A 12,038-nucleotide genomic window follows, 5' to 3' on the forward strand; every position below is an offset into this window, starting at 1 on the left:
GTCAAGAGAAAGAACAATATTATTTCTACAGAAAACCAATGATCTTGACCTAGTGCTGTGGCCCAGATGGTGAGCTGTATGTCTGAACAGCAGGCACAGAAACACTAATGTTCATAAACTGAAGCTGCGTGTGTGTGTGTGTGTGTGTGTGTGTGTGTGTGTGTGTGTGTGTGTGTGTGTGTGTGTGTGTGTGTGTGTGTGCAAAGGAGGGTGAGAGAGAAAGGGAGTGGGGGGACAACAGAGGAAGAGAGCAAAAGTGAGAGCCAGAGAAAGAGAGGGAGATTTATTGTCTCATCTGAGCCCCTGTACCTTGTATTGTCCTTTCAGCATCTGTTCTCCCACTGCTGCGGTCACTCTCCATCTCAGGGGTCAGAGATTCTGAGAGAAGAGAGGGATCACCGCCGTTAAACATCCCTGACATCCCCCTATCACAATGCCACTTTCACAGCATCATTCATTCAAAACAAGAGACTAAGATGTCAATCTCTATCTAAGCCGCATGCGTCCTGTTTCTCGCTTTAATTACCAACAGTGTTTGGGAGGGTGGGAGAGAAAGAAAGAAATCCTTGATTTAACACTTTGAAATAACAATCTTTTAAACTAAAAACCCCAGCGTGGCTTGATGAAATAAAGCTAGCAAAGCAACGTTACACCTGCACCTAATATGAACAGTCGTGTTTTGATTTTTTTTTCTAATTGCCTTAATAACTCCATACTGCGCACCGCTAGTGGCAGACCAGTGAACTAATGATAAAAGAATGCCACTTTGATACGGCTGAGCTTGTGCATTAATGACTGACGCATTGAAGTGAACGTTTCTTTTACAAATGGAACTGGGCTTCTGCCAGCTTAGAGCTGTCAGATAAACACAGTGATCAATAATTGAGGAAATGTACTTGTACCTCAAAGGTGCTGGAAAGGTGTGCTTGTCTGTGTGCTTACACCGGGATACATCCCTGTGTAGAGTACTCGTTAGAGCTGAAAACGTCAGCCAATCGGCTTGCAGATAGAGAGCAAAATAAATCATTTGGAACTATTTTGTTCATCAATTAATGCTGATGTTGTCTGTTCCAGCCTTCTAAACGCGTGTCATAGTCAGCGTAATGTATTTTGCCTCTGACAGAACAAAGGTAATCATGTAAAGATATGTCACCATGGATATTTTAGACATGTTAAATGACTAATCAATTAATCAAGAGGTAGATTAAATGATAATTGAAATGACTGGGTGCTGTAATAGTAGTAGAAGGACATAATGAGAACAGAAAGCAAATGTATAAGTTGACTGTGGGAAAGTTGCAGTTGAAATGAGATAGCAACTAAAAAATATTTGATGTGGATAAATAATAGATCATTTTTGTTTTGTTTTATCACTTTTCCTCGGGAAGAATTCCAGCATTTGATTTCTTTTCCTTATTTGTCCCTCTAAATTCCACACTTAAGTAGTCATGTACAGCAACACTGTCTCACTGTGGAGTGTCTGACCGTTGAGTGAGCGCATGCTGTCAGAGGGCGAGGGCTGCTTCAGGGTCTGCTCGGCCTGCTCTCTCCTTTTGGATTCATACTCCAGAGCTTCTTGGAGTTTCCTCTTGGCCTTCTTCTCCTTCTTCAGACGCTTCTGAATGATGGCTAAGACGAGGAAAAGACCACAGCGGGAAAATAAAATGAGCTCTGGGGCAAATTAGCGGTGCCTTATTTTCAAATGAAATGTGATTATCACCATACTCTAGCAGAAAGATGGTAATCTTTTTTTTTAGTCAGTGTAGCACACTATTATGGAAAAGGGAAACTCAATTAATCCTAAATATTTTATTATATATAAAGATATTTCCTTAAAGAAGAGATTCTGAGTAAATACTCACTGTGACTTAGTAAACTGCTAGAGGGAATTAAAGCTAATTGAAAAATTTATTGGGATATTTTTCATGAGTTTCTCTCATTAAACATAAACGATACAGTTAGCATATGACTGTGATGCATTTTACATGAGACTGAGAGTAAATCTGTATCGAGTGTGTATTTCCAATTATGTTAACAGACTAAGAGGGGGAAAACCAGAGCTATGCTATCACATTATGTGCAGCCACAGAAGCACACAGAAGCTTATGTCTGCTTTAATCAGAAGCATTAAACATACATGGAGAATTGCTTATATACATTCAGGAGCGATCATATCTACATGAGCACAGGCCTGTGAAGTCTGAACATGAGAACACTGTACACAGTTGTGCACAAGCCCACCCACCTGCTCTCACTCTCTCTTACACACACACACACACACACACACACACACACACACACACGGCTGACAGTGCCAGGCAGTCGTCAGGCAGTACCTCTGTTCTTCTGCTCCATGGCGAGCTGCTTCTCCAGAGTCTCCCTGAGCTCCCTCTCTCTGAACAGCTCCATTTTCAGCTCTGTCTTCTCCAGCTGCACCTGCTTCTCCTGAGCCCGCGCATTGTCAATTGCCACTTTGAGCAGGCCCTGCACACACGCACACGCATACAGAAACACACACCAATGAATATATACACAGCGAGATATACAGCAAAAAAGGGATGAGTGGGGGGGCAGAGAGAGAATGATGTGGTCTATTTAAGAGCTTCAAGATGAAGTGACAGCAAACCACACTGAAAGTATGTCACAGCAGCTCTTTGTACTGCCCACAGCGCTGAAGCAGAACACAGGGCCAAAAGCTGACTGCTTCTACACGTTTCCTTTCAGTCAGACTGTCACCTGAACTAGCCTCTTACCCATGACGGTGCCTTTTAGTGCAACCTTTTGCTCCACAGCTCTGGGTACAGATCTACAAGAGTGTGGGGTAGTTATTTTCTTTCTTCTTCTTCTTTGTTTTGTTTTTTTTAGATACAGAATACTGATGTGAGTGCTGCATATGTCTGACCCCTTTTGGTCAAAACTGTGAAATACAACTGTTGACAGCTTTAACAAGTTAGAGCTAAAGGAAGCAAACGTTAAGAAAAGGGAAGTTTGTCAGAAAAAGAAGAAAAACAGGAAACACTTGAGATGAATTTGGTTAAGTAGAGGGTAAACGATTACTATGGACAACACCAGCTTATTCTCTCTCTGCTGTAACTTTACAGACTTACACAGCACAGCGGGGGTTCATAATACGAACAAAAATGACAAGCAACTCATCATATACTCCTGACTGTCCTGAATTACATGTTGCACAGTTCTGTGCACGTATAGAAGTGGCACTTTCATCACAATTAGTCCCCATCCACATGCAATTATATCCAATGCACTGGGCTATAGCGTACTAATTGTTGATTCCTCTAACCCCAATTTATTCTAAGTTGCTTTATCTTAATTTTCTGCTTGGTTTCATTTTGTTGATTTGTATATAAATATTCAATGCGAAGATCATTATCAAAGATGACTTAGAGGAGTGTTGGGAGCTCGCAGTGGGTTTACTTGTGCCTTTCTAATTACCACGCAGAGCCAAAAGAGAAGCAGGACTCTGGTGCCAACGGTACAAGTGCAACGAGAAGGGCAGCAGCGTACACACATCATTACACTCAGACAGAAGGCAAATACATTCATCTTTCTGACTGAGGGTGTTTGAGTTGCAGCTTAAATGGAGTTCTGAGCAGATAGTGCTTAAGGTCTGCAAACTGTCCATTCAAATCTTCGTGTCATGAAGTTTTCTCGGACAAAGAAATTAGCTCTTACTCTGTAACACTGACTTATAGCATCAGAAGCCTTAATATTGCAGAGAAACTTAAACAGTAGAACATACTGACAGAGATTTTGTGAAGAGCTTTAAAGGTACAATAAGAAATGTTTTGAGGTTATTTATGTACATCGCCTTTCTGCCTGTAGCTAGACCTGCCACGTACATAGTACACTTTATAAGTTACTTTTAATTTAAAGATGACAAATTGCTCTTTCAAACTTTATATGACCACTTAACATTTTTACATTTGTATTTGCATCATTTCTTTTTTAATTTGTTCTCACTTCTTCACATCTTCACTTCATAATCATTCTTCACCTCATCTCCTGAACTGTGAAATGTGCTTATTTATTCCTAATATTGTTGCACTTATCACTGTCCTGAGACCCTCCTGTCTCCGGACACCTGACAACAAGCCGGCTAAACAACAACAGCAGGTTATAAGCTAACACTGTGGTACGGCGGTCACTGTAGCTAGGATTATGAACTTGAATTGGGAGGGATAAAACAATATTCAGTTGACTGCAATCTGCTGACATCTAGTAGTGACATTTTACGCACTGTACCTTTAAAAATCTATAAGAATTTCACATCCTTAATATGCTTGTCCCAGGCACATAGCTCTAGCTGTGAACATCGAAGCTCCACCCACCTACTGTTCAGTTTGCAAGGGCCAGCCAATCAGAAAAACTTTCTTAAAGGCAGTGAGGGTGAACTGTGGAATTCAACTAAGGCCCGCGACGAGATACAGTAAGTAAGGCTTAAAAAAAACTATAAATCCCGCAAAGCTGATCTAGTAGGGTGCAGCTGGAAACCTTTCCAGGCTTTTTTAAGTCTGACCACGTAGAGGCCCTCATATCTGAGGTCAAAGGTTCAACGCAAAGTTTACTACAAGAACACGAGTGAGCAACAATACCTGTATGTTGGTAAGGAGAGTCTCTATTGATGACAGGCCGTCTGGGAAGAGAAAAGGTGAAGGGAATCCCGGAGGCAGGGTCTGTCCAGCCAGTGACAACCGCTCGTAGCTATCTCTTGCTGTTGGAGTGCACATTGGGTTGTCCTCTGCAAAGAAAAACAGTAACAACAAAGACTGATTGATGATTACTAAAAGTTGCTCCACTTGAAAGTAAGTGGCCATATATGTAAGCAGCTTTTTTGTTGGTAAGCTAATACATATTGATCCTGAATCAAGTTGACCAGCAGCAATGGCTGGGCCTGTATTGATCTCTAGGAGCCAATCCCAGCTATCCTTTCCACTCAGAAATATAGTGGACAGATTGCTCCCTTGGACATTCCTTCATATTTTTTTGCCTCTTCTCTCAGCCTGAATGGTGGAGTTGAACAATATCAACCAGGACATAAATCCAGCTTCCCCCATTTAAGAGATGTCATGTGGACTCCAAAAAATCAGAAGCAGGCCAGCAGTTTGACCCCAGCAGCTTGGGCTTCCTTTATGTATGCACGCATGGGTGACTGTCAAACTTAAGATGACATCATCCTCCATTCATCACCGGCAGAAGGGTAGGGCCCTGCCATCTGCTGTCCAGCCTCTCCACCGGGCCTCAGAGGAGGAAGGAGGAGCTTTAGAGGGAGGGGAGAGAAAGCAGGAGGCAGAGCGGCAGAAACACGTACAGCCTGGTCAAACTAAAACAGTATGTCAGACAGTGCCGTTTGCTGCCCCATCAGATCTGACACATGTTTTTGCCCAGTGAGCTTTTTATCAAGCCAGGAATTTCTAAGTGTTACCATCTTGCAGAGAGACACTTTATTAAACACATCCAAGTCTAAAAAGGTCTCCACAGGAAGCCTGCGCCATCAGCTGTTTAATTGTTAATTTAATGAAAGGGGGGGAAAAGTTTTATTTGTAATGTGGAACCCTGGCTGTGTTGTGCACAGCACCTCTCTGCTCTCATCCAGTATTCATATCTGTTTATGTGGCAGGCTGAATCTTGAACAAACAGCGAGCGGAGCTGAACAGCCCTGCCTCTCCCTCCCATCAATATTCACCAACGCCAGCCAAGTGCTGGGAACAGCTGGTCTTACATTAATTAGTTTAAAGTATTTATTTCACCCATCCTCAGAGCAGATTGAGCAAAAACATTGGAGATTATTTCAAGCATCTGCAAATGCCCTGGAAACATCTCACCGCCAAAAGTCGAGTGTTAGGATTCACAGTTTAGGTTTGTAATTTGGAGATCTTTTTTTCCCCTTCTCCCCCCTTCTCTTCCTGAGTGGGGAAGATGGTGAAATATGCACCGCTGGTCCGTGGAGAGAGTAAACAACCTTTCTCCTTTTTCAGATGGAGTTCACTCCTGTTGATTAATTAGAATGGATGGTTGCCTAATGGATTAAAATTTGTTTATAATTTGACTTCATAAAAATAATGAATTGCCTACTTTTAAGAAGCCACTCCTGCGGTAATTTATTTTGTTTGGTGCAATCCTGTCTGCATTCCGAGGTGGGCGTCTGGGTTGAGATATAAAATGCACCCTCCCTTATACAGTGGCACGACATGAAAGTCCCATTTTATCTCAATAAAGTAACTAATCAAAGATCAAAAGCATTACAGTTGGCTCCAGCTCAGGTTGATATAGATGTATTGCGTGCATTATATGCATGCATCACCCACCTCCAATAAAATCTCCATAACAACTAGAGACGTTAGTAGACCTCGGGGAAAGGTCTGCTGTTGTAGCTTTGTAATTGATTTGTACTGTAGGCACTTTGTCCCTTATTTAGTGTTGGCATTAATCATAAATCATTGCTTTAACAAACTCCGGCTTCCCACTCAGCAGGCCTCCCCTCCAACACAATGTTGGATCACAGAGAATATTTGATGGCTTTGTTGCAGGGGAAACAACCTGTCATGCTCTGGGAAAAGCAAACAGCGTGTTTTGTTCGACAGACTCAAACTACCGTACAGCACCTCTTGTCAAATAACATTTCCACCAGGAGCTGCACATAAATAGTGGCATTTTCACACAAAAAAAAAAAAAAAAAAGGTGGGGGATTTGGGGGATCTAATAAGTGGCTAATTTCATCAATATAATCAAAAGTGGCTTAATGAAACTCAAATGTAAATTCCAATGAACACGATGTAAATCCGCTGGTTTCCTCTGCTTCCAGTGTTAAAGCGCCCCCAACTCCCCCACCCACCCACCCACCCAACATTTCTCTCTGTGCCTGGCTGCAAATGCTGGCACGTGTTTGCATGTTTATTTCTCACCATCGCTCCAGAATCATTGACTTCAACTTAATTACAGCGACAGGCGTTGGAGTGATGGGGGCCGGTGGAATGGAGTACTCTGTTTCCAGGTGATATTTCTGCACTAGCAAGGCTGCCAACAGCAGCTGTGACAGCCTCTTGTGCTTACCGTACGGTAAAGGTACAGTTAAGGCCCCCCGACTATGAAATACTGTGTGGAAAAACACTCGCAGGTCACCCCTGTCACAAATAACATTTCATGCACAACTGTTTCGGTGGATAATAGGAGCCACAAATAAAAATGGGACGCTGTAAATACAATGCATTCTGAATGAAATGCCATAATTTAAAACAACGTGTCCCCCCCACCACCGCCGCTGCCACCCTCCTCCCCTCTCCATCCTCCTCCTCCACCCTGTTCTCAATAGCTGCAGAGGGAGTCCTTGACAGTGTGCTAGCAATGATGAATCACCTATCCAGTTAATTTTCTCACTCCTCATGTGTTGTGCTGCTAAAACAGGGGCCCAGGAATTGACTTGACAAACTATGAATGTAAAAAATATCACTTGGAGGGATCTGGGCTTATCTCCAATTTACATGTTATTAGATTTGTGTTGCAAGCAGCACTTGGACCTCGCAAAACTGAAGCAAAAAAGATGGGGCACATGATAACCAGAGATAAAACATGTCTAAAACTCACTTGAAAGCCTTTGAAACATTTGATGGAAAGTCGCAGGGAGTGGAGGGAAACAGAGGAAACTGGCCTGATTTAAAATGTGACAGACACACATTGCAATCTGTGGTAAATCTAGAAGAAACCTTGGGAAATTTAGCTGCAATCTCTGGATAAATAGCTGTAATTGACCTTGGGAGTTGAAAATGTGCCATATGTTTCTGGTTCCTGTGTTTGAAACTGGGTCCCTCAGGACATTTCAGCTGAGTACTCACACGAAGGCAAGCGTGAGCAGGAGGAGAGGAAGATACGGGGGGGAAAAAAAGACACACAAAAAGAGTGAGCGAGAAAGAGGACAGAAGGATGCCGGCAACAGAGAGATAGATGTTTGAAGACGGAAGACGGATGGATAGATAGGTGAGGCACGGTCTGAGGTAGAGGAGGCTGCAACAGAAGAATGAAAGAGTGACAGAGACGTAGAGAGATAGTAGAGAGAGGGAAAGAGAGAGGGAGAGCAGAGGTACATTTGGCTGGCCAGTCAGTGTGATATATTGACAGGTGAAGCCTTTGTCCTTGCAAACCTGTGTTCCTCCCAGCAGGAGAACTGAATGCTAAACCTGGAGGTTGTCAGCACAGGAAACACAAAGCAAGGCAATGCTTTTTCACTGCACAATTACATTTGATTTGACCTGCCAGGGCTGCGGAGAAAACCAGCCTCCTTCAAATGGAGTAGTTATGACCTCTCGGACAGCCATTAGCAGCAAACACAGCATTATTCAAGCTGCACTTAAAGCGCTAGGTTCGGAAAAATCTTGTCAAGGGAAATATCTGTCTTCTCGTACGAACGTGGCGATGCAGAGCTGGGCAAAAAAAAAAAGAAAAAAAAAGAAGTTGCATGCAATTTGAGCACTTGAAAAAAACATGAGCCTTAGCTGATCTTGCACATGATGTCTGCACTCTGGAGGAAAGGAAAAAAGAAGAAAAGTCAGCTGTAACTGCGAGAGTTTTAAACAGGTAGCGTAGCATGTCGTATGCTGATTCTAACAACTGTAACCCCTGCAAATGCGATAAAAGCAGGTTTCATTTCCTCGCAGAATAAAATATGTACACGATAGCTTGCGATCAGGAAGATTTGGATGGCTCGCAAGCATGCTCGTCCTAAGCAAAGTGTTTGACGAGCCATACAGGACAAATTCTTTCGGAAGACTATCCCTTGCATATGCCGCGCATATGTGTGTGTGACACGCTGTATATGCTGCGAGGAAAGAGGAAAGGCTCACATGCTCGGATGTATGCAAAACTCTCAAGCGGACATACACATTCATTACACGCACGCACGGCACACACACTTAATGTGCCCTCATCACATTTAAGCTAATTTCCTTTTCATCACGGAGAGAGGAAAATGAGTGTTTGCCCCATCCCTGCTGGGGGACAAAGTCAAGAGCCCCGGTCGGTTTGGGCTAGATTAACAGGTAACATTTGGCTCCCACTCTCTTATCACAGCATGAAAATCAAACCGCGTGTTTTTCCTCCGTCGCTCTCTCTCCCCTCCCTAATGTTCCCTTCACTTAGAGATGAAATCGCTTGCTGCACAAACCCATTTGGAGAGAGGAGAGAAGGTGAGTGGGATAATCAGGCTGGCCACTGGGCCGTGTTTCCTAAATGCTCTCCAAAACATTACTGTGCACAGGCATAAAATTAGCACCGGGACCTTAAAATGTTGACATTTAGCATGACTTTTTGGAGAGTGACACCCTCATATTTTCTTGTAGGATATCATTAAATTTCAACTGCCCTATGGCTGTGCCTTTCCATTAATAACCAATTCAGTGTGTCACTTCTCCCTCTCTCGCTTTCTCTCCCCCCTCTCTCTCTCCCGCTCGCTCGTGCCACCTTTTTAAAGTAATGAGTCCATTGCTTTGCTTTAATAAATTGAATCGTATTCTCAAGGCCATATGAAGATAGAGCCACAGATGGACAGGCTGCATGGAGGAAATAACCATAAATCCTTTACTGTCACAGAGGCGGTCTGAGGTGACAAAAGAAGAAGATCGCAACCCTCGATTGGGATCGCGCCGAGATTACAAAAGACACAGTCAAAGGTTGATTCTGTCTGTTAAAACTGTGTTCTCCTAGCAGGGACAAATATACCCAATGACGCTCTTGTCGCTGATGCCGGCTTGTGGTCAAACGTAAGAAACAACACAAGGATCAGAATACTGACAGGTGCTTGTCCCAAAATGTTTTGGAGGGTACGCTGTGCATAATGGCACAGATTACACTGTTATGGTGCAGTTAAGAGAGATTTTGTCCTTTGTTTAACTATTAGCTTGGAGAAGGAAGGGGAGGGGAAAAAACAGGGAGAGAGAGAAATGGAAACAGCGAGAGCAAGAGGCAAGGGAGCAGGATCTGTGTTGACTTCCATTCAGGAGGAAGATATCTTGTCTTTTTATGCGGCCCATGTCATATTTATTGCATAAAGGTCAGAGTGTTCATTTGTTCAAAGTCAGCGTTTTCCCTCTCTCCTCTCCTCCATGTAATAAATGCAGGGGCTATGTCATTATCGGACCTCTGAGGATTACAGGCTTGGCTGACTGTGATGACTGCATAAAAGCATACAGGACTTTTGTTTCTGCCAGCGCACAGCTTCAAATGAGCTCTTAAAGAGAACAGTAGCGGAGGCAAAATGGCATTTTGTAGAGAGAGACGATCGCAGTTCGGATGGACAAAAGGGGAAAGGAGCGAGTTGGTTAAGGCAAAAGATTGAGGGGCTAAAATCCTCGCTCTTGGTTTTAAGTCAGGCCAGTGGTGGCGGAGCAAAATAAACTTGTGGCTCAGAAAGGGAAATGACAGGAGGGGGGCTGACTTGAGACTTGAATAGATTTCTGTAATTCACCTATCGACTCTGAGCCCAAACTGTCAAGAAGATAATGCTTGGAGAAGGACATCACTGCGAGCAGCTTTGAAGGTGTTTAAACTGTCTTTGCATATTGACCTCTATTGTCCGGGCCCATTTATTAACAGAAGAATCCCAGAGATTAAACTGGCCTCAGCTATCGATTGGCTATTTTGCCCAAATCATTCACATTTCAGAGGGGGGATCATTTGTACTGTACACCCCGCTAAGCTGCCTGACCCACTAATCATCAAGCCATTTATTTCTCTCACTCTTTGTTTAGTTCTCCTTTGTTTGGCATTTATTAATTCATTAGAGCAACTTCTCATGCAGCTTAACTTAGACGGTGACTGGGGAGTCCTGTTTCCAGCCGATAGCAACTTACATTCCAGCAAAATATGCCACCGAATATGCGCCCGACATCACAATACAGATGCCAATTACATATTGATAATTAAGCATTCAAACAAACAAACAGAGAGGAAATCCCCCATAATCACCAGGTTTTAATAGAACAAGTATTAGCTTGGCGTGGTTGGCCAGATAGCCTGCTGCTAGATCAGAGCTTTGCTGGGTTTGGGAGGAAGGGGTGGGGTAGGGTGGGGAAGCGGAGGAGGGGTAGTGGGAGGGGGGAGACACATTGGTGTCATTGCCTGGCATTGCAATCCTACAGGGAGAGGCTCTGCCGTTCTGCCGCTACTGCTGAATGACTGTCGACGACAGCTGGCACTAATCCAGACTGGATACACTGAGCTGCTTTTCTTTTCTTTTTCTTTTTTTCCCCTTCTCTTTTTAAATGAAGATGAAAGAACAAAAGAGAAAATGGGAAAATGTAAACTTTTAAAGAGGGCCTTGCTTAGGAGCACTTGTTCCGCGGCTGCCTGGTGAGGAAGCGGCAAAAAACTGATGCAAATCCATTAGCGGTCCTGTTTTCACAGTAATAAAAATACTTAAGGGGTTTTAATAGGAGCGACGTGTTAAACGTGTGGAAATCTGTTTTGATAACATTATTCATAACAGTGGCTTTGCGCTGTGTGAATTAATAACACTTCATTTACAGACGGAAGAAAGCTGGCATGGTATTTCCAGTTAAAGAGATTAATTTTTAAAGACCTAATTGACAGGCTGGGGTTAGGCAGGATAAGCAACAGACTATAAGGCTGCAGCTGCAAAGTCAAGGTGACTGGAATACTCAGAGAAAGGCTTTCAAAAAGCAGAATAGAGAGGGAGGGAGTGAAGAGAATTAGTCCTCGAGCACTTTTCCCTCCGCCCCCCATTCTTCCTCTCTTTATTAGGAATGATTTACTTTCTCAGTGAAAGGATATAAAAGCTCAAGTATAGCGGCGTAATTATCGCCGAGTGAAAATTTAAAGGTTTGACTCACAATGTCCTCAAGTCTGCGAGCAGACTGCCAGACGATAAGAGTGACTGTGTTGAACACTCGGCATCCAATCGGTTGTGCTTTATGGGCTTTGCCAAGGAAGAGCACACAAACAGCACTCAGCTCTGCAAGTCTGTAAACATGATGGACTGTGGCAAACTACTAGGGCTGGTGTTTACCTTG

General features: G+C 43.3%; 1 protein-coding gene across 3 annotated transcripts in view; it reads right to left on the reverse strand.

Annotated features, from left to right (window-relative positions):
* Nucleotides 1–12,038, reverse strand: part of dachd (dachshund d) — a 92,905-nt gene that overhangs the window by 4,998 nt on the left and 75,869 nt on the right. For 2 of the 3 annotated variants that reach the window (XM_080291171.1, XM_080291170.1), the window contains exons 7-10: nt 4,614–4,759; nt 2,337–2,484; nt 1,486–1,629; nt 310–378 (exon numbers count right to left, since the gene is read on the reverse strand). In XM_080291171.1, the coding sequence (XP_080147297.1) occupies nt 310–378; nt 1,486–1,629; nt 2,337–2,484; nt 4,614–4,759 (507 nt within the window). The remainder of the gene's footprint in view (nt 1–309; nt 379–1,485; nt 1,630–2,336; nt 2,485–4,613; nt 4,760–12,038) is intronic. The other variant, XM_080291172.1, reaches the window with a different exon arrangement.

The sequence above is a fragment of the Astatotilapia calliptera genome, chromosome 16 (genome assembly GCF_964374335.1).
Source record: "Astatotilapia calliptera chromosome 16, fAstCal68.1, whole genome shotgun sequence".
NCBI lineage: Eukaryota > Metazoa > Chordata > Actinopteri > Cichliformes > Cichlidae > Astatotilapia > Astatotilapia calliptera.